The sequence below is a fragment of the Colossoma macropomum genome, unplaced genomic scaffold (genome assembly GCF_904425465.1).
Source record: "Colossoma macropomum unplaced genomic scaffold, Colossoma_macropomum, whole genome shotgun sequence".
Taxonomy (NCBI): Eukaryota; Metazoa; Chordata; class Actinopteri; order Characiformes; family Serrasalmidae; genus Colossoma; species Colossoma macropomum.
In genome coordinates, this window is record NW_023495878.1 from 2100405 (window position 1) to 2124193 (window position 23789).

Sequence of the window (23789 nt, forward strand, 5' to 3'; positions counted from 1 at the left end):
CTTCCTGCAGCTGACATTGTGGACAAGAATGGCAGTGTCCTGGCTAACAGTGCCCGGAGGCTGGAGGTGGTCAGGAACTGTATCAATTACATCTTTGACAACAAAATGCTGGAGGCCAAGAAGGTAAATGAACCCGTTAAGTCTTACACCATCAATACTGCAGTCATCACATGCAACAGAGACCATTTAGAGCTCAACTAATATATCAGATGGCTGATGTTGATGCCTTGAGTTTTTATTGGTATGGGTCAGATAAATTGCTAATGATGTGTCAGTAATTAGACAGACAGACAGACAGACAGAAGCAGTCTCACAACACAGGACAGTAATAATAATAAGGCTCAAACAATATAAAAAGAAGAATAAATACGAAATACCTATGTACAGGCATATACACGGATATACATTAGTGACCTTTTTGGTTGTGGCTTCGCCAGGATTTGAACTCCAAACAATAGGGTGAAACCTAAAACAAGCATAGCATGTATTTAAACCTAACCTTTGTCATGAGAATACATGTTAAAACTCAGTAATGGAAAGAATAAGAAAAAAAAATTCAGTACTTCAGTACCCCCCCAGTACTAGAATATTTATGACGATCTTATATCACCATTCACTGTTCAAAACTGACAGTCATATCAGTTAGTGAAGCCCTGTTTAAGTAAAACTATTGGATTACTCGATTAAAATCAAACAAACAAAAATATAAAGTTATATATCAGTGACTGACTATAAAGTTACATATCAGTTAGTGAAGCCAATATTACAGACAAACAAAAATCCCCACTTTTTTAAAATAAAAAGATTGAAAAGATTGTTTTAAAATGTACCACACACTCCTCAGTCAATATTTGGAAACTAAAGTGCAAAAACAGCCTGTTTTGAATATGCTGTTTTCATAACGTCACGTAAACCAGCATTTGCATGTATTCGCCTATTCAGCCTACAGCGGTTTAGCTACACCCATTCACTCTGAAGTTGCAAGGAGTAATTCAGCCCTGCTTTTTGAATAAAGCACAATACAAGGCAGCCAATCAGAACAGAGGTTATTTATATGTATGAGTCTGAAAGGTACAGTAAACAAAAGCAACCTGTTTAATTCTAAGGGATAAAGCGAGGTTAGGAAATGCTTGTAAAAATGAATTATTAAAGCCATATAAGCATGAAAAGTGGAAAAAATAAAAAATAAAATACAAATAAACATTGAAGGATATGAGCCCTTTTAATTGTATCTGTATTGGCTACAGCATTTTCTTCTTGTTGTGGCCCCAGTATGGTTTAATTTCATTCTGTTTATTTTTGCATCTGAATGATCGTGGATTGTACAGTCATGCCTTTCTAACATGTGTATGTGTCCCTAGCTGATGCCGGCAGTGTTGCGGGCGCTGAAAGGACGCGCAGCACGCGTGTGCTTAACTCAGGAGCTGAACCAGCATGTGCTGCAGAACAGAGCTGTGCTGGACGACCAGCAGTTCGACTACATCGTCCGCATGATGAACTGCACTTTGCAGGTACTGCTGGAGTCTTGCTCAGCTCCATTCTTTTCAAATTGACCCTTAGATGTGTAATCATACTGTTGTGCCTTTGCAAAGTAATTACATGTGAGCAGATCTCTTGGGGAAGTTTGAATGTTTTGGTTGTGAGTATTTCTTTGTTGGGCTGTGATAGAGCATGTGTTGTTCTTTAGACTAGAGTTATTTGAATGTTGCTGTTTAGAGGCAGATTATGATGATGGGTTGTTCGGTGTGTAATTCCTGCTTCTTGTGTGTACTTAGGACTGCTCTCACATAGATGAACATGGCATCGCAGCAGCTCTACTGCCCCTGGTCACCGCCTTCTGCCGGGTATGTCAACCACACCAACCACAGCATGTGTCTTGAAGGCTTGAACTTACTAGAAACACAACAGTACAAGTGTGACTGTATAAGTGAGCATGTCATTTTAAAATTTTGGTGGTCTAAATTTCATTTGGATGTCTCTAGATTAATTGTAGAATTTGTGACAGACATTTACTTTGGATGTTACAGTTTGGATGTTGAGTCCTGTCTCTGAATATTACTGGAGACTCTTAGCTTAGCTATATGCTCTAGGGAGGACAGAATAGCCCTCAGAGAACCTTTTAACATCAGCGATAAAGAGTCTGCTGTATGCAACATCAGTAATTGACAAGGAAGTTTGGTTGAAAGAATCACATGTAACAGATTTTGTAAAAAGGAAATATGTCAAAACAGCAGAGACTTTTTCAGTCTTCTTGGATCGTATTAAAATGACAAGTGACTTGTCATTCTCAGCACTGCAGTAACACTGACGTGGTGGTGGTGTGTTAGTGTGTGTTGCGCTGGTCTGAGTGGATCAGACACAGCAGTGCTGCTGGAGTTTTTAAACACCTCAGTGTCACTGCTGGACTGAGAACCGTCCACCAACCAAAAATATCCAGCCAACAGCGTCCTGTGGACAGCGTCCTGTGCCCACTGATGAAGGACTGCTCCACTCAGACCAGCACAACACACTACCACCACATCAGTGTTACTGCAGTGCTGAGAATGATCCACCACCCAAATAGTACCTGCTCTGTGAGGGTCCATGGGGGTCCTGACCACTGAAGAACAGGGTAAAAGGGGGCTAACAAAGTATGCAGAGAAACAGATGGACTACAGTCTGTAACTGTAGAACTACAAAGTGCACCTATATAGTAAGTGGAGCTGATCAAATGGACAATGAGCGTAGAAACAAGGAGGTGGTCATAATGTTGTTTTTGATCAGTGTATATGTGAACTGTCAAGTTTTGTTCACTATGCCACCTCATTTGTGAACCTCAGAGACTTTGCATTTGTCCTTTTATTCTTTTCACTCCTAAATACTGGAGTCTTCAGTCTGCAAATGATCACCAAGACTCAAGCATATGTTTCTAATAACGTGTGTTTGCGTGTTACAGAAACTTGGTGGAGGAATCACACAGTTTGCCTACAGCTGCGTACAGGAGCATATGGTGTGGACCAACATGCAGTTTTGGGAAGCCATGTTTTACAGTGACGTGCAGAACCATATCAGAGCACTCTACCTGGAGGCCGAGGATGGAGGCACACCTGTAAGTTCACCGCTTTTACAGCACATTTCAGTTCTACAGTGTGAGCAAAATGCTTGCATTTGCTCCTTCTTTTTACAAAATGCGACCAGAGGTTTGATTAAGGATGACCCATGCAAGAACAGATTTTGACCTGAATAGCGTAGTACTTCATTATGCATATTCATGATGCATGAGGAAAGTAATATTTTCAGGCTATGCCAAGAAAATTAGTCCACTGGCTCCTTGCACATATCCTGACTCACCTGCCAAATAACTAACCTGCATAACTGTCGGGTCTCACTGTTTAGTTGAGCGCTGCTGGTTTATCATGCACAAATAAAAAGCCAAGAGTGTTGACGTTGCAGACTGGCTTTCAAACAGGCTACCAAAACGAATACACAGCAAAACAACCAGGAGCTAAACGGTTCTCTTATACATCTCAAAAAAGTCCCAAATGGAGCGTTTCCGTCTCTTTTCCGTGAATCAGATCAGAGTCCACCAGTAAAAACTCCAGTACAGCTCTTCATTCAATGGCATTGACTGTTTTGTTTTTTTAATTCCATCTGCAAAATCATCATCAAAATTAGCAATATAATCTATCATTTAATTTTCAAGATGTCTTAGTCTATATATCTATATTCTAAATAAAAATAGTTTTGTTTTATTAATATATTATTATTACAAAGCACTAATTCAGTAAATGTGAAACTGCCGAGTCATTACAGTGAAATGTCTTGATACGTCTTGCCAGTTCAAACTTACAAGAGCTGCTGGTACAAAGACGTACCTTGTGTTAATTAGATAAAAACATGAACATAGATGAAATGAAAGAAACTGCAAAGAAAAAACATAATAAATGCTGAATGACTGAAAATGTTTATAGATTTTTCTCTGTTCTCCTGTTTATTTCAAGTCAGCTGAACAGCATCCTGCAGAATAGAAAATGCATCAGTTCTGACTAATAATCAGCTAATACTATTAAAACAAGTTCCTTTTTTAAACATTTTAACTTTTATAAATGATTAAACCCATCAGTTTGGTTAAACTAACAACATAAACTGTAATGACGTGATTTTTGGATATGATTTTTATTGTAATTTCCACTTTACATATTTCACTCCTGTTTTTTTTTTCTCTCGCTTGCATACTAATAACGCTCATGTTTACTTAAACCTGGTGGGTAATGTTTAACATGATGGATTAGCATAAGGGTACCTGACCCTTTTTGTCACTGTTATAATTAGCATTTTGACTGGAGAATCCCTTCAGTCTTGTCCTCTGACCTGTGCCCCTCTCTTTCTTTGTGAGGATGAGGAGGGTACGAGTGGGTCGAAGCAGCTGGGCGCTCTGGAGCTTGCGTCCGAGCAGACACGTCTATGGCCCACACTGAGTAAGGAGAGTCAGCAGGAACGTGTGCAGAAGGAGGAGAGCACGGTCTTCAGCCAGGCCATCCACTACGCTAACCGCATGAGCTACCTGCTCCTGCCGCTCGACACCAGCAAGAACCGCCTGCTGCGCACCACTGGCCTGGCCGAGGTGGAGAGCGTTAGCAACAGCTATGTCACTAACAGGTACGGAGGATGGGGATGGATGACATCACTGACTTTTTTATTTTTTTTACTCTGGTTCCATCCCAATACCCAGACATCAGTAAAATAAAATGTAACTAAATTTTAGTTTTAACTAAATTGTCCAATCTAGACCTGCAGTTGCTGCTCATTGACAGGTTTTAGGAAACATAATAGAAATACTTTCTTACATTTCAGACAACGGCTACATAGACATACATACGGTCTCAATAAGAAACTTGTGATAAAGGATTAATAATGTAATATTAATGCTTCCTTGTTTCTTGTTTAAATAATGATTATTCTCCAGAACGCAGTCAATCATTTATCTTTCCTGTTCTGGTTTACTTCCTTACCGAATAAATTTTATGTCCTTTATAATGTGTAAGTTCTGGTTCCCATTTATTCAGTGTCCTGTTATCGTTAGAGATCTGATAACTTTACTGTCAGATCTACACAAAAATGCTTTTCATTCTGTTTAATTCAAACTTTCTCTCTGAAGTACACAAGACTAGGGCTTGATGATTTGTGGAAAATGTTTAACTGTGATTTTTCTGACCAGTATTGTAACTACGATTCAAATTAGGATTGTTTTCTGTAAACGAATTGAAAATTCCACCGATTTTTTTCTGTGGAATTTCTGCATAATAAATTGGTTAAGAAATAAACAGAGTCATTCAACTTAGTTTGATGTTTGATGTGAAATGCTCTGTTTTAGAGAAACTTGCTGAGTCAGAATTGTTCAAAGTGGTGGTGATGGAAACCACATATCTGAAGCATTTAATACTGATGAGAGAGATACATGCAGGGTGTTGTAAGGCAAAATAGTCCCCCAGAGAACACATTTTTTAGATTTCTTTTTAGATTTTAAGATTTTTTTTTAAATCAAAATTACAAATAAAATCTTGGAAGGCGTGTAAGTTCACTGGTTGTTTTGGATAGTAAATAAAATGGTGATATTTGCATTGTAGACATCACGACCCCTGGTTCACCACCACTCAAATGAAATCCAGGTTGGCAGCTTTCACTTCAGTGAACTGCTTCACATCAAACCACTTTGAATGACTTTGTTTGCATCTTAACGGCTGTAATATGTGCAGAGTTTGAAAACATTGGTGGATTTCCTTTGTAAGGTCCAGGCTTGTTTGATAATATAGGCTTACAGTTTGAAAATGCCACATTTTAAATCTTTCAGCCCGTCTCAACACATTTTTGATATGCCCATAAACTAATAAACATGCTAGTAGGCCAGGAAGTGTGGATAGCATGAGCACTCACAGGCCTAAACACCCATTCATAGCACAACACACATACAGATACCCTACAACTCAAATATGCAGCCACACTAAGCCTTTATCACTGATATCTCTGTTTCTGTGTGTGTAGCATTGCAGGCAGCATGGCGGAGAGCTACGACACTGAGAGCGGATTCGAGGATGCAGAGAGCTCCGACGTGGCCAACTCCGTGGTGCGCTTCATCAACCGCTTCGTAGACAAAGTGTGCAATGAAAGCGGGGTGACCAACGAACACCTGAAAGCCCTTCACATCATGATACCAGGTAGAGACCGTTCCCAGAATCACATTACTGAGGTGTTTCACAGAGAACAACAAGGATAAGGCTGCATAAGCAGACGGGGAGACTCCCCAATAGAGATGTTCCCTATCTTTTCGCTTATTGGATAGTGTAATCTAATTTACACAGTTTTCCCCTTATGTAAGTGGACACGTTTGTTGTCTGAAGTTTGCCTCTTTGCTTTGCAAAGTACATCAGTAATCACACACTTGCCTGAGACTTTGCTGATTTATGTAAATGTCTTCTGACTATGCACATACACCGATCAGGCATAACATTATGACCACCTCCTTGTTTCTACGCTCATTATTCATTTTATCAGCTCCACTTACTATATAGGGGCACTTTGTAGTTCTACAGTTACAGACTGTAGTCCATCTGTTTCTCTGCATACTTTGTTAAAAACTCCAGTGCTGAGAATGATCCACCACCCAAATAGTACCTGCTCTGTGAGGGTCCATGGGGTCCTGACCACTAAAGAACAGGGTAAAAGGTGGCCAACAAAGTATGCAGAGAAACAGATGGACTACAGTCTGTAACTGTAGAACTACAGTATTGACACTAAGGACTTGGATGTTACCCATCTGTCTCTTTCTGTGTAGATATCGTTCAGATGCACATCGAGACGTTGGACGCAGTCTATAGAGAGAGCAAGAGACTGCCTCCCATCCAAAAGGTAACCAACTCATATTTTTACATTGGGCTGGACTCCAAAGACAAGCTAGAACACCAGGCAGGCCGGCCCATGCCCACGCCCACTCCCACGCCCTACCTCACCCCCACCATCACAGAATCAGAGTGCCACGCCAGGTACGTCTGACTGATGGTACACTGAGTGGTGCATGCTGGTCTTTGTAGTCCTTCCCCCTCTCCACCCGGCACCATGCTGGAATGAGCAGTACACTGATCCAATGTTCTTTTTCTAAAACTCATCGTTTTAAGACGATACCTCACCCAAAAGTGCCATCGTTGCTAATAATAGAACAAACTATAAACTATAGAACAGTCTGTCCACTCGGTGGCCATCTTGGCAACGCCTCCAGACAGTTATTTCCAGTCATACAAGATCAGGCGCCTATCTTACTGAATGGGGAGACCTTTTACTTGAAACTGTGTGTATGTGTATATATATATATCTATATATATCTATATATATATATATATATATATATATATATATATATATATCTATATATATATATATATATATATATATATGTGTGTGTGTGTGTATGTATTTTTTTATTTATTTTGCTTTTTTTAGTTATAACAAAATATTTTAACAGACTTATCTGTTATGTCTCTTAACATTAATGCTTTCCTTATAATTTTTAAGGAAATGAACCAAAACAACAAAATGGTTTGTGACACAAGTAAAAAGAAAACCCCGAATGTCTGTCAATGTGATACGGCATTTAATAAAATTGCAATTGCATTATTTATTAAATTTTACACAGCAGTTAGTTCTGGCCATGCAAGCTGATTGGTTGAGAAGCGTTCTAATTGTGCTGTTATTTCGCCGTAACATCACAGTTTTTTTCACAAACACTGTATCAGTCTGCTGAGACGTCATAGCTAAGCAACGGCTCTGACAGCTGTAGGAGAAGCTCAAGGCATTTGAGCACTTTTACTTCTTACTTTGCCACAAACAGAAAATGGACACTTGTAAGATCACGTTTGACCAACAGCCGATTTGGTCAGACTCTGAAGATGAGCCGACACTAAATTCCCAAACTGAAATGAACCCAACACCATTCGCCAAACACAATGGGCTGTAAGATGCTTTACAGACCGGCTGGAACAAAACAACATTAATATTGATCTGGCAAAAACTGACAAAACTGAGCTAAACTTGATATTGTCCCAGTTTTATGGCTCAGTCCACACTTCAAAAGGTGAGGCTCACAGCAGACTGGGCAGTGAGTGAGCGGAGTTCGATACTCTGACGTAGCAACAAGCTGCTTGTTAAGGAACTATAATTTGGCTGAAGGAACTGCGAACATTAAAACATATTAAATGCCACGTTCACGGTCCAATTTATTTATTTCTTACTTTATTTATTTCAATGCTGTATAAAAGCAATAGAACACTCGAGGTCGTGTGTTATCGCAAATAACAGCTTTGGTCACCTTAGATCATCACAGCCGTGATGTTATTTCGCGTTAACACACAACCTCGAGTGTTCTATTGCTTAAATATACACATTTTCTTTATGTCTTACTGTGTTGCGATAGTGAGCATTTGGTCGTGTAAATTGGAAAATGTCACTCAACCACACATCATAGATTTATATATGCCCTTTCGATTTTTTTTAAAGAACAGGCCTCCTGTTCCTCTATTATGAGTAAAAGACTGTCAAAGCCTATTAGCATTATGCAAGTGATATATCTAAGTGGTGTTTTTGGGTGATGTATCCTTTTGAGCATGATGTATTGAGTTTATTTTTTTATGAACACTTTGGACCACATCCTTCCAGACTACACACAGTTCTGATTCTTCACCTCACCATCCACTTAGCGATTTGTTAGACACATTAACATTTCACTGATGACTTGATCTTTGAAGATAAGACATGATAACCCCTCATCGACGTTCGTGTGCTGTTGTGTCAGGTCTCTGAAAAGCTTTTAACAGAACTGAAGGCGAGTGCACTAAAGCTTGGCGGAGCCGCTGTAAGCCGGCACTTTCTCACTGAATCCAGCACAAGCAGTCTGTGCAGGAGACCATAACTACATCTCATTCATTAATCATTACTGATACAGCAGTGCATCCACGGCACTCCATTAACACTGTTTCCCATTAGCACACAGCACTATGTGTTTGATTTGTGTAACATAATGCTAATACACATATTGTGTACACACTTGGTCGAAGCCTCTCTCAGAGAAATCCCCTGTAAAGCATTAGCAGTGATTGCACAATAGCGAGAGATCCAGAGATCATTATTAATTTAGGAGTTTGTGTTATGGGTTTGGACGCCATCACATAGCTTCTTATATGTCCTGTGGGACCGAAAAGGGGAAAGATGTAGAATCTGTCTTTTTCCCCGAAGAATTTGAATAGTTGAAACATTGACTCACCAGTTGTTGGTTTATTTTAAAAGATCCGAATTCATGTAGGAACAACAAACAATTCCTACCTTTCCCAGATAAAAATGCCCCACATAGCTCATAGTGTTACAGTCATTTATCGAAGAATGTGTGGGATAGAACGTTTTATTTCAGAGTTAGTAAACATCTTTACATGGAAAAAGCATCATTTTCTCTGTTTTGCTTGTCTTTGCCTGCGTTATGTTTGGTGAGGGCGCAGTACAGGTCGCGGGGCAGGCAGACTGACTCTTTAAAAAGACGTCAGCAAACGCAGAAGAATTGTGGCCTATGAATGATTAATGCATTCATTTTCTCCTTTCTGCTGTGTGTTGGCCTCAGCATGTCTGTTTTGAGAGCTCTCTGGGTTCGATGTGTCTTATTTACTCTGACATGCATATGTTTACCCTGACATAGGGCTGGGCAAGATGACAGTGTTTGTTGTAATCGTGATAAAATACTGACACACTGTCACAGTGTGCTTTTCTGAGCATGTATTGGATATTGTCTGATTTTTTTCACCATATCGCCCACCTCTACCCTGACAAGGGTAGGTTGGTTTATTTCAGACAGAATTAATAGGATGCATGACTTGAGTGAGTGTAATAGAATTAGCATCGTAAATATGGGTCATTTTTAATACATTTTCAACTAGTTTTTCTTGTTTTGTTTTTTTTTCCTCGTTTACTCTCTTTCCTACCCCCTCCAATATGCACACACCTCTTTTCCTCCTTCCCTCTCTCCCTCCTTCCTTCCGTCTCTACCTCCTTCCCTCCCTCTCCCCCTCCCTCTTCCGTCCTTCCTTCCCGCTCTCCTTCCCTCCTTTCCGCTCTCCTTCCCTCCTTCCCGCTCTCCTTCCCTCTCATCCACCCGCCCTCTCTCCCTCCCATCCTCTCTCTCTCCCTCTTTCCCACCCTTTTTTCTCTCCTTCCCTCTCGCCCTCTCTTCCTCTCCCGCCCTCTCTCCCTCCCGCCCTCTCTCCCTCCTCTCACTCTCTCCTTCCCTCTCTCCCTTTCTCCCTCTCTCCTCTTCCCTTTCTCCCTTCCTCTCTCCTTCCCTTTCTCCCTCTCTCCTCTTCCCTTTCTCCCTTCCTCTCTCCTTTCCTTTCTCCCTTCCTCTCTCCTTCTTTCTCTCTCCCTTCCTGCCTCTACCTTTCTCTCCTTCCCTGCCTGGTGTTCTCTGCTTCTTTCTCTCTTCCTCTCTCCTTCCCTCTCTGCTTCCCTCCCTACCTCCCTCTTGCCACCCTCTCTCCCTCTCTCTCGCCCACCCTCTTTCCCTTACTTCCCCTCTCCATCCCTCCCTCCTTCCCTCTCTCTCTCTCTCTCTCTCTCTCTCTCTAGCCCAAGCTCCTGAGGCCCACACTGCTGGCAGGCGAGGAGTTTGTGATGGATGGAATGCGGGTCCACCTCGTTTCGGATGGCCGTGAGGAGGCCACGGGTGTGATGGGTGGTCCCCCCTTGCTGCCTGCTGAGGGAGCCATTTTCCTCACCACATACCGCATCATCTTCAAGGGCACGTCCATCGACCCTCTGGGTACTCAGTTATTACTCAATCAGTATCTACTCTGCTCTCATGCTTATTCACATCTTCTTTAACCACTTTTTCCAAAGTATTCCATTGATTACAGTAAGAGTAAGACACTGTAAGTGGATTATACAGGAAAAGATGGTAGGGATGCACCAGTATGGGAATTATGGGCGGATGCGATATTTCTCATGTAGACATCTGATGCCTATACATAAGCGCCTATGAAATGTAGAATTTAGGGCTACATTGTTGGATAATTGGATTAGCATTACAGAGAAATGTAAGATTTGTTTGTGAAAGGTTACAGATGCAGTAAAATGAATGTTTATTGCAGTAGCCTGACATCACCTAAACATTCAGCTCCTCTGGAGTATAATACACACATCAGCAAGAATCGGTTTGAAATATTGGCCAAATCCAAACATCTGTCCGACGCTGGTATGATTCCGATATCAGCATCCCCACTTCTGGGTCTTTATCCCTACGTGATTGAAATCAGTTATTTACTCTTCACTAGTCTCACAAGTGAAGTCTAGTGCGTTTCGTCCCTTATCGTGGCCAAGAACCACCTACTTTCACATGAAAGGGCAATTTGGCTGATATGCTATAATAAACAGACTCTGATTTCCTGATGAGTTTGTTTCCTGATGAAACTCACTGCATGGTGTGTCCACACATACATGGGTATAGCTAGTTAAAATGCAGCTGACAAAATCCCGGCAGTTATGGCCAGAGTAACCTGCTATAGGTATCAGACGCTCCGTATATGTGTGGCTGAGACATCTGAGGTCAAGAAATTCTTTACAAACCTGATTCAGTTTGAGAAGCATCTGAATGTGAGAATCAGGTTTATCGGATTAGAGCAGCAGTAAAACTCAGCATGCATTTATACTGTTTTTGTTCTGCTTTAATGAACATATTGCTAACATATTGTCCCGCTGGTGACATCCTGTATAAATAAAAATAATGTGTGGCCACAACATAATAAGGCGTAGGAACAAGATAATTAAGTCGTAGCCATGACTTACTAAGGCATCTAAGGCAGATCCTAATGCGTAGCCAAAACTTAGTAAGGCACGGGAACAAGATCCTAATGTGTGACCATAACTTAGTAAGGCATGGGAACGAGATCCTAATGTGTGACCATGACTTAGTAAGGCGTGAGAACGAGATCCTAATGCGTAGCCAAAACTTAGTAAAGCGTGGGAACGAGATCCTAATGCATGGCCATGACTTAGTTAGGCGTGGGAATGAGATCCTAATGCATAGCCAAAACTTAGTAAGGCGTGAGAACGAGATCCTAATGCATAGCCAAAACTTAGTAAGGCGTGAGAACGAGATCCTAATGCATGGCCATGACTTAGTAAGGCGTGGGATTGAGATCCTAATGCGTAGCCAAAACTTAGTAAGGCATGGGAACGAGATCCTAATGCATGGCCATGACTTAGTAAGGCGTGGGAATGAGATCCTAATCATGACCGTGACTTAGTAAGACATGGGAACGAGATCCTAATGTGTGACCATGACTTGGTAAGGCATGGGAACGAGATCCTAATGCGTAGCCACAACTTGGTAAGGCATGATCTTGTTTCCACGCCTTACTAAATCATGGCTACAATTTAATTATCTCATTCCCATGCCTTACTAAGCCGTGGCCACACATTAGGATCTCGTTTCCATGCGTTAATAAGGTGTGGCCACGCATTAGTTTTATTTACATGGGATGTTTGTATGGGATATTGCTGTTATCACTTAAAAAAAAATGTTCATCACATCTCATTGCCTCATGTCAGTAGCTGAAGTTCTTATTACCAGATGAGTTTAGTCTAGCTTGGCACTGTGTTAATTTAGACTGCAAGATCTGCGTCTCAGCTGTGCTTCGTTAAAATTCTTTCGCTTGTGGACTGTCATGCTGTGAGAGATGTTTCTGAATTATGAAAATGACTCTTTGTCTGGGCAGATTCTCCTCGTTTCAAAAAATGTAGGTCACAGTAATCGGGATCAGTAACCATGCAAACTCATTTCAGAATGAGGACTCTCTTTCTTGTTCACACCCAGCCCAACAAATTAAATAAGCCTTGTTAATTTTATGGCATGCAGTATAACTCACTCGCCTTTTTTGTGTGATATGTAGGGGCAGATGATTTTTAAAACAGGGCTGTAACCAGTCGAACCCAGGGGCAACAAATCAGTCTGAGTCAGCAAACTCTGAAGGCTGTCTCGCTTGAAGGCTACTTAATGCTTCAAAGAAAACTTTTGAATAGGTTTTAAAGATGTTATGCCCTAAACTTCACAAACTTTTTTCAGTCCAGAGATTATATGTATATCAGACCAGGAGCCGTATTACAGAAACTTTCTATCTTTTTGTCTTAACTTAGGATCTGACAGGTCAAGATAAGATTTTTCACACATTTGTAATACAGAAGCAAATCTTATCTTACAGCAGCTTATCTTATCTCAAGTTAGGAAATCTTAACTAACTCAGTTGAAGTCGACGATCAACTGTCGTGTCTGTTACCTCGCAATCGACCATATGCCCAAAACTGAAACGTAAACACGTGATCAGGTTAGCCAGACAGCTAACGTTAGCTACCGTTACTGGTGTAAAGAAAGCCAAATAAAGCTAAAACGTGATAAACTGAAAGTTAAGAATATTGTGACGGCGCTTTGTGCTGTTTTTCAGAGCGTCGCTGCTCCACAGTTTCAGTTTCATTTCCCAGACGCTTTAGCCGAGCACACTAACGTTATTCCTCCTGATAAACGCCTGATAAATTTTGGCAGCTTAGGATGTTTTTGTAATACCGTTTTCTTATCTGGAAATAAGATAAGATTATAGACTTAAGAGCTGTTGTTCTGTAATGGCTTCTGTTCTAACTTCAGTCTTAACTGAAGTTGCCATGACAACAAAGCGGATATGATCTGATCTCAGACTTAAGAATTTTCTGTAATGTGGCCCAAGGACTGTATCAAACCTGCATAAGCCTGGCTAAAAGTTAAGAAGTGGAGGCGCACTGTCGGTAGCATCCATAACTTGTTGGACATGACATCTGTGCAGGAAGGATGGGTTCTCAAGTCAGCACCACATTAAGGAATGCATGTGTGTGTGTGTGTGTGTGTGTGTGTGTGTGTGTGTCTGTGTCTGTGTCTGTGTGCATCTAGTCGGAGAGCAGGTGGTGACGCGCTCCTTCCCCATCGCCTCCCTCACTAAAGAGAAGAAGATTTCAGTTCACATCCCAATGGACCAGTTCATCCAGGAGGGTCTTCAGCTACGTTCCTGTACCTTTCAGGTACTGTTCAGTAAATCACCAATGCCAACACATGTCTGTGTGTGTCCCTCTCTCCTCCTCTTTCTATTTCTCTTGCTCTCTCTTCTGCCTCTCTCTGCCTCTTTCTTTGTCTCTCTCACAGTCTGTGCCTCTCTCGCTCTCTCTCTCTCGCTCTCTATTCCTCCCTAGCTCTCATTCTCTCTGCCTCTCTCACTTTCTCTGTTCACAGGATTGCATGAACATTTCTTGTGTGGAACATAATGTGTTTTTATATTTATATGATTAATTTTATTTCTATTTAGTTTCTATTTTGTTTAGGTTCACTATATATTGTTTGCTTGGGTTTTGTTCAACCAACTTCTCTTTCTCTCTCTTTCTTTTTCTCTCTCTCTCTCTCTCTCTCTCTCTCTCTCTTTCTCTCTTTGTGTCCCCCACCACTACAGCTGATGAAGATAGCGTTTGACGAGGAGGTGGCGTCAGACCTGGCTGAGGTGTTCCGGAAGCACATGCACAAACTCCGCTACCCACAGCATGTACAGGGCACTTTTGCCTTTACCGTGGGTCAGTCGGCCAAGCTGGTGGTGGAGCACAAGGCCAAGGACAAGAACCAGTCACTAAAGTGAGTGTCTCTTTGGCTGTGTTCACACAGCAGGTAAAAGTGGACCAAATCTGATTTTCTCACCAAACTGAAAAAAGAACTAAAAATGTGTTTTCCATTGAAAATCAGCTTTTATTCTTTTTCATAATGTCATTATAAACAACGTTGTTTGACATCAGCACTTCTTGATGAGTACAACCCACTGCAATCAATAATACACTATGGATGCACAGTGACATTGGATTCATATTCATACTGTTGACAATTACTTAAAAATTGTCAGCATCGAAAAGGTATGAATATTTCAAACCAATATTTCATACTTTATTTATTGCACTCCAGAAGAGCAGAATGTTTGTGATGCTGGGTTATTGTGCTAAACTATTAACACTATATGTATTTTACTCTATTTGTATGTCATATTTCTTTGTAATGTGAATCCAGATAGATTTAGTCCTAATCTCCGCATTTTGTAAATGTTTATTTTGCCATTGACAGATAAGCACATGAAAAATATGAGATTTTCAAGCCCACAATTCCCATATTGATGCATTCCTAAAATATAGCAGCACCTCACCTCATTTTTGGTTTAGACCACATCTAGTTAGTTATTTAGAAGAAATAAGCATCATATAGTTGTATGCAAATGTTTAAACTACGCTGGACAAATGACGTGTTTTGTTGATTCTCTGTGTGAACATAATTTAACACATTCTCTACAGGGAACAAACTTAAAAATGGCATTTTTCTGCTAATTTAAGTGCACAATTCCTATTCTTTGTTAGAGTTGAACATTTTGGAAAAAAATAAAAACATAAGATTTTATGTGTTGCAACTTTTCTCGCATTTTATGTTTTATTTCCAATATATTAAATTCAGCAAATAAACAGCAATTTTACATTAAAAGGTTCCAAAGCGTGTTCTCCGAAAAGGGTGTGCTAACTTATTTCACCTTAGAAAGTCAACAAAACGCCCAAACTTTGCATACGGTTATGCATGTATGGATATGATTTGTGTTCAGCTGTGAGCAGTAGTCCTTCACTCTTTTCCTTTCCTCTTCATCAGCCTGTTTCCTGTGTGGGTCATGTGAGTAAGATTGCTTTGTCTGTGCCTAGAGAGAGAGAGAGAGATAGAGAGACAGAGACACACAACACAGCACTAATGCTGAATTATGTAACACTGGAAAATGTGACGCAGCTTGTATACATTCTCTGCAGTCGTACTGGTGTCAGAGCAGACAAAGACACAGACCTGCTCTTCATCCTTACCCTCGGAGACTAACCTCCTCCTTTCCCCAGTTAATGCACTTGACCTGGCTACCAGTGAAAAGTTGCAGAAGTAGAAGATTTTTTTCTGTTATCTACATTTAAGGTGAATAGCGAAGCCATCAAACGTATGAAATAACACACATGAAGTCAGTACAAACAGAAATATTGACCTGCTGCCAAATAGAACCATTAAGAGCCACCTTACCACGTCACAACACGCCTGATTGGCTTGTTAACGAAGACGAACGTTCCACAAATGAACTTTTAATGAGGCTTACACAGTAATTAAGATGATGTAATGACACAGATTCAAATGATTTACTTTATCTTGAAAGTAGGGCAACATTAAAGCAAATGACGTGCCTCCAGTAATCTTTTACTGTTAATACAAACAATACTTACGTTGTTATGATGAGTGATTAAGCAACCCAGAGTGAGTTACTTGGTAGGTTCATACAGAGAAGAAACAACTGCAGCCTTGTGATGAAATGAACTCCCTGTTGCGAACTGACCTGCCAGCATCATAGCCGGTAACGTACTGTGGATAGTGCAGCCATGTAGGTGCCACTGGTATAAATATGATGAATTAATCAACCTCCTTAAATGACTTACATCTTAAAATTGTTGGAATTGAAAGATTGTAATTAATACTAAAATTCCAAATATTTGTTGTAATTTGATTACTGTAATGCTCTTTAATCACTGTAGAAGTCATCTTTTTACTGGTCTTTACTGGGCAACACAATCCTATCCAGCCCGCAGAAGTATTTCAATTTTCTATCAATATTAGCTGTTTTACAATGCCCTGCACTACAGTCCCCAGCAAGCACTGCGACATAATGTGTGCTCCGACTCTCCTACTCCAACAGCAGTCTATGGGACAGCGGTTACAAGTCAGTTCTACACAATTCAGTCATATCACCAAACACACTAACTGCAGTTCAGCCAATATAAACACCTAACGTCAGCTCAGCAGCTCAGAAATGGAGCCCAAGTATTAATGAACTTGCAGCAAAGAAAGGATGCCAGTGTCTAGTAGTCAGATTTAAAAGACTGAGATCCTGGGGACATTTAAAATTTTTAATATTTCAGGTATTCATGTAATATTTCAAGGTCTACTACAAGTGCCTGTATTTTACTGCTGATGTTTTTATGTATTTTGAATAAACAGTCTGTTTGGTGTATAGCAAAATGTTAGTTATAAATGAAATAAAATATAAAATATAGGCGTTTTCTGGCCCACAGATTTGCTGAGATTTTTTAATATGGCCCTTTTAGTGGTTGAGTTTGACACCCCTCATCTAGGCCATTACAACATGTGATATGAAACAACTGATCAGCTTTCATTTATTAAACTTTTTTCCCTTATATGGCTGCTACTGAGTGGTTACTGTTACAACAAAGCAAGTCCAAATATAACTTTAATTATTAACTGAGTATGATTATAATGACTCAACCCTGTTTTGAAGACTAGCCATTCATAAATAGTGTATTGGTTTCAATATCAGAGTAATAAGACACTATATTGTCTCTATTTATTGCTGAACTGACTATATTGTCTATACTGTTGCTGAACTGATTTTGAAACATGGTTGAGTCATTATTATTTCATATTAATAACTGAGGTTATTACATTTTGAAATACATTTAGAACAAAAAGTTTCCTTGTATTTTATTTTTTTTCATTGAGGCCCTCTCTGGCCTCCTGACCATTTCCAGTTTCTCTTTGTCACTTACAATCTAACAGGCTGTTTTTATGTAAGATTTATGTAAGATATAAGATAAACAAGCTCTGTTCTGTATTGGGCCTCCTTTTAAAAGCACTCAGGGCTGAAACGCACCTTATAACTTCAGTGTGAGTGGGCGGGGCTAAACTGCTGTATATGCATGTCTGATATTTCTTGTGATGTCCTGAAACAGTTCATTCAGAACAGACTGTTTTTCCAGTTTAGTTTATTTCTATAGGTGGACTTTATTAACTGGGTAGTAGTGAATGGCATGTTTTGAAACTCGAAAAATGTTTATATATTACTTCAAACACCTTCTTTTAAAAAATGTGAGGGGAACATTTTCCATGATATGAGCCCTTTAAAGTGCAGGTAATACTACGAGTTTTTTATTTTACCAGTAGCTCCTACACTAAAAACACTAGGACACTAAAAAGCAAAGGTAATTAAAGTAGTAATTTTTTTTTTTCAGAACCCTCTCCAAAAACCTGGTGAAGAGCGCTAAGCGGACCATCGGACGGCAGTACGTGACCCGGAAGAAGTACTCTCCTCCAGCCTTGGAGAACCGCAGCAGCCTGCAGTCTGAAATGGACGAGGACGAGATCTCAGGTGCCACACATGCATGCATACAACAGTAGCTTCTTTCCTGGTTATGATCTCATTCAGCTCTGTTGTGTTTTTTCGTTTGTGAGGAGCACTGGCTATCATAATAAGGATATTTGACTTTTGATTATATTGCGCAGCTTCATATGAACTCATACACACTCATGCTCATGTAAATAAGAAATGACTTGGAATGCGGAAAGAGAGATTATGTTAATCAGAAGCATAATTAATTGCTCATTGTATGACTAAAAGTTTTACTATAATTACTTATTAGCTTACTGGATTAATCAGTGCCAAAAAGAAGTCCTATAATTAGAACTTTACAATGAAAGCTTGTGTTGCTTGTTCATTCATTTATTGTTGTGGCTGCTGTTGCTGTAGCTCAGATTTGTTCACACTAAAGACAGATAAGGGTCATTTACACACAAATATGAACCATTAAGGCAGAAATATTAAATCTGCTCAAAAAATCAGTCCTAAGCAATAAGGCTTGTAATGAGAATGTAGCCCTAAACAGGAATCCCACCAGTTTGTTTGCTGTATAAATAAATGATTACTATGTACACAGTTCATTCAGAGTGGTTTGAGGTGAAATGCTCCGTTCTAGAGCAACTTGCTGAGTCAGAATTTCTCACAGTGGAACCAGTCATGTGAAGAACTGAAAGCTCCCTTAAAGAAAGTTATTACATGAAATGGTTACGAATATGCTGCCTGGTGCCTGAGATTTTGTTTTACAAACGTTTTGAGATTTAACATTTCGTATAAAAACTCTAAATGTTCAGTGGTGGTTTTAGATAGCAAATAAAATGGCTACATTTGCTTTGTAGACATTGATCCCCCTGGTTCCTATACTAATCAGAGTCAGTAACTTTCTCTACAGTGAACTTTTTCACATCAAAATGCTCTGAACGACTGTTTAATCTCAACAATTCAATAATGCAAATTTTTGGAAAAATGGTGCAATTCCCATAGCAATAATGTGGATGTACTACATAGAATGATTCATAGGGAAATCACTGATAAACATCAAGCTCAAGTTCATCTTGAACTCTACTGTTTATGTTTAATAGATAAAATTTTCAGCGTTCATTGAACTCACCGTGTTTGCTATCAGCTTGCTACCTCTTTACAAACTTGCTGTTTTCCTGCTAAAAGATACAGCGTGAAAAACAGCTAGGCTAGTAACATTGTCTGAGATAATGGACCATTGGCGTTTGTCTGTTTATCGTAAAGATTTTAGATCGGCCACTTTTTCCAGTGTAAACTTCAAGCCACATGTCGTATACCTGTGTCTTCCTCTAACCGTGTCTTTCTGCTTGACCAGTGTCTGAGGAGCTAGAGCAGAGCGCGCTCACGCTTTCCTCCACCATCCGCTCGTCTGACCGGCAGACCATGAGCAACGTGGTGGAACGGGCCTGTTGTCGTGACTACCAGCGGCTGGGCCTGGGTACGCTCAGTAACAGCCTTACACGCTCCAAGAACGAGCCGTTCCGCATCTCCACCGTCAACCGCATGTACACCGTCTGCAGGAGGTGAGGCTCAGCAAACAGCATGTCGTTCATGTCTTTTTCCTGAGGACTGTAGGTCGTGTACACAGTTCTGTCATTGACTGCTATGACTGTTTAAATAAGTCATAGTGTTGTTTTTCATTGGAAATGTGATTACGTTCCGCAGTTCGTTTCAAACACATCAGTCTCAGCTATCTGCTATGAAACTAGGTTAGGCAAGATGTTGTTGTTGTTGTTGTTAAGATGATAAATTACGTTGTGGTCTTCTGAGTTTATCATGGTTATCTACTAGAACACTGAACAAAAGCTTGTATAATTATCATTCTGCTGAATTGGTTCAGGTTCACATTTCCGACTTTTAACTTATTTGGATTTTAGACAAATATCTTTTTGCTTTGAATGACCCTATAACTTAAATATGGGTATTTTATTACATCAGATGCTTGGACACTCCTACTGTAACTCAGAAACGTTAGCCAGTACGTGACTAGCAAACACAGCTTTGAACTGCTGTACACACACACAGTCATAATGTTTTCTTAAAACACAAAAAATTTACATAATTGCAGAAAATATGTATTTCACTTCTTAATGTTCTACACTGATTTTCAGCCTTTGGACACATTTACTTCAAAACAATGGGCTCTAACTGCTCACCATGTGGCCATGCAGGGGTGTGGCTAAATTAAAGCACCGCCTACAGACTGAAACGGTTTGTGTTTTGGAAGTAACATGAGAACACGCCTTTTTTTTTAATAACTTTTTTTTTTTTATTTTAAAAATAACTGACGATAAATCTTTCAATTAAATCTGTGAACTTCGCTTTAAAATAAATGGAAAAGGTCTTTAAAATCAAAAACATTGACAAAACTACAAAAAAACGAAATTTTACACAGGTTGAAATTTAGGGGTTAGAGTTTGACAGACACCCCCAGTAGTACCAAAAGTACCCTATAAATTATGATTTTGTAACTATTTAGCTTATTACTATCTCAAATAATACATTATTTCTAAATGGATCATAACATAATCCTTGTAAATGTCTAAGGTCTGAATACTTAATTGTTCTGTTTAATTTTTTTTTTTTTACTGTAAGAACTCATTTGAACTATGCAAGCCCATTATTCTGTTATTATTTCATCCATTTGTTGTTTTTTTTTAACCGTTTTTCAGTTTTTCTTCCTGTTTTTTTTTCTTTGCTGAATTTAAAAGTGTATTTTTTTAATTAGGCACTGCTGTTTTTCTTGTGCATTTTGTCCATTTCAACTTGTTTGCAAAAAATACATATTGTTCACATCCTTGTAAAATGAATCCAGTACTATCACATGCTGTTTTTGACATATTAACCACCCCTGGTTCAAAGTGATAAATGCTCTAGCTTCTTAGGCTGGACTGTGGAACAGCATGTTGCAGTACATTGCCTTTGTTTGTCCATCCTTTAACCTGTTTGTGTATTTGTTTGCCAGTCTGCTTTTAACTCCCCCCTTTCTGTCCCCCAGCTACCCAGGCCTGCTAATTGTGCCTCAGAGCATCCCGGACTCCACTATCCAGCGCATCTCCCGCTGCTACCGCCAGAACCGCTTCCCTGTGGTGTGCTGGAGGAATTCACGCACAAAAGCTGTGCTGCTGCGATCTGCTGGCCTGCATGCCAAGGGAGTGGTGGGCTTCTTCAAGTCCCCCAACGCCCCTACTGCAGGTCAGAACCCCAGTCACAACCAAAAGCAGGGCTTTCACTGTCTCAGATGGTCCTCAGCTCTTCTAACCAATAGCTGACAGCAGAAAAACATGCAGTGGATTTGTAGGATTAAAAGTGTAATTTAACCCCTTAAACTGAAAGGTCCTGTATGTGGGCCGACACTTCAATTCTTCTCTTATACAGCACTGGGCAAAAGTCAGAGAACACTCTTGGATGTATTCATTTTCAGTCAGACCAGCTGTTAAGTACATTCTGTAATTTTTCAGAATCAGAAAAAACAAGGAAGCTTGTAATTAACAGAAAATTACACAGAAGCCTCTGGAAATTAATATATAAAATATATCAGTTTTTAATTTGTCCACTCTTTACTTTTGTACCACCGTTCTGCCACTTTACCTCTTCCATCCTTTCAGTCTTAAAACTGAGTTCTAGCTGAGTCATCCAAACAAAGCTGTTCCTAAAGGAAGCACTGATATGTTCCTCTTTAAACAGACACTAACATTCACACAGGCAACTACCCAAACTCACCTAAGCTGCCTTTACAATTCTTTCTCATATGTATCTGTATTGGCCAAATGAGATATTTCTGATGAAGATAATCCACTTGCGTAAGGAAGGGAAAGTCAAAGGAAAATAAGTGGAAAAAACAGGAGTTTCAAAAAATGATTAAAAGATTAAGAGAAACTGGGACTCCTAACAACCATACAAGAGCTGGTAGACCACCAAGACTGTCTCTATGAGAGAAAATCAAGCTGCTTCAGGTCTGAAAAAATCCACAGGTGTTTCTGTCCATCCTTCCACTGTGAGAAGACAACTCAGCGCTATGGGTCTGAAAGGATTTGTAGCTGCCAAGAAGCCCTTAGCGAGAAAAAAAAATAGACAAAAAAGAACATTTGCACTGGAACATCGAAACTAGACATCTGATATGTGCAGTAAGGTTTTATGAACTGATGTAATGGTGATTAATTGATTTGTGAGAAGCAGAAAATGCAACCAACTTCTAAGACTGAACTTTTTTGGTGTTTACAGGATGCATGAAAAAATGTTTTCTGCTCTCTTCCTCATGCTGAAAAGTGAATACCTTGGACTTGATGGCCATTATGACTGGAAAATAAATAAGGGTTGTCTCTGACCTTTGTGCAGTACTGTGACAAAAAATAACAGATACTGAATTATTTATAGTAGTTACTGAATAATAGGTCTTAAAATGAATAACTTAATACATCTGAATGCAGTAACTGAATATTTGGGTTTAATACCACCAAGTAGGATGGAATGAAGAGAAGAAATGGAACCAAAAATTAGAACACCCTTGGAAACAAAAGAGAGTTTGCTAGTCTTAAAGTGGAGTATGTGTTTGTGTGTGTGTTTCAGGACCATCCCAGGCTGATTCAACTAGTCTGGAGCAGGAGAAGTACCTGCAGGCCATCATCAGCTCCATGCCCTCCTACAACGAGGCCAGCGGCAGGAACACCCTCAGTGGCTTCACATCCACACACATGAGCACCTCAGGTCAGACACACACAGGAATGAATTTTTTAAAGTCTTTTTCCATTTTGATAGTGGTTGAGATTGCCCTGCGACAAATTGTTGCCATGCACTGAATTTATTAATATAGCTACAGACTGCATTATGAAACAGTTTGGAGTCACTTGAATATTTATGCAGTTTTAACTCTGCTTTGTAATTTTAGTGTGTATATATATATATATATATATATGTATGTATGTATATCACTGTGTCACCTGCAGTACCAGTCAAAAGTATAGACATGCCTACCCATAGAAAGTTTTCCTTATTTTTTTTTTACTAGTTTCCACATTTTAGAATAACATTGAAGACAAAAAAAGTGTTTATTTTAGATTCTTTTAGGAGGTAACGCTCCTTTGGCTTACTACAGCTTTACACATTCTTGGTGTTCTCTAAAGCTGCTCCACAAGGAGCCATCTGGGATGCTTTTCCAACAATACTGAAGAAGATGCATGTAATCGCTGTCCAAAAAATAAAACATCTCCTTTTTTCCTGTTTCTTATTTTCCTGCATCATCTGAACACAGCAGCTGTCCTTTACATTGTGTGAACATTTTATGATAAATGGACCAATAGAAATGCTGCGAAATGACTTATAAATAAATAAATAAAAATAAAATGTCTTTTCATTAACTCAGATGTAACTACAAATGTTAAAGACATTTTGGAGATGCGTGTTTGTTGAAAATGTTTTTTTACACATCAGCTTCTCTATTTGCATCTTAGAAACAACTTTCTGTTGCATTTAAGCTTTTATTTTAACTTTTAG

At 39.6% G+C, this 23789-nt stretch overlaps 1 protein-coding gene across 5 annotated transcripts in view; it reads left to right on the top strand.

The window, feature by feature from the left end:
• The window catches only part of sbf1 (SET binding factor 1), a 96845-nt gene that overhangs the window by 60206 nt on the left and 12850 nt on the right, over positions 1–23789 (top strand). For all 5 annotated transcript variants that reach the window (XM_036563808.1, XM_036563811.1, XM_036563809.1 and 2 more), the window contains 14 exons: positions 11–123; positions 1362–1511; positions 1776–1844; positions 2936–3088; positions 4376–4638; positions 6022–6194; positions 6812–6885; positions 10636–10828; positions 13982–14109; positions 14532–14707; positions 18154–18290; positions 19612–19819; positions 21295–21491; positions 22866–23003. In XM_036563808.1, coding sequence (XP_036419701.1) covers positions 11–123; positions 1362–1511; positions 1776–1844; positions 2936–3088; positions 4376–4638; positions 6022–6194; positions 6812–6885; positions 10636–10828; positions 13982–14109; positions 14532–14707; positions 18154–18290; positions 19612–19819; positions 21295–21491; positions 22866–23003 — 2172 coding nt within the window. The remainder of the gene's footprint in view (positions 1–10; positions 124–1361; positions 1512–1775; positions 1845–2935; positions 3089–4375; positions 4639–6021; positions 6195–6811; positions 6886–10635; positions 10829–13981; positions 14110–14531; positions 14708–18153; positions 18291–19611; positions 19820–21294; positions 21492–22865; positions 23004–23789) is intronic.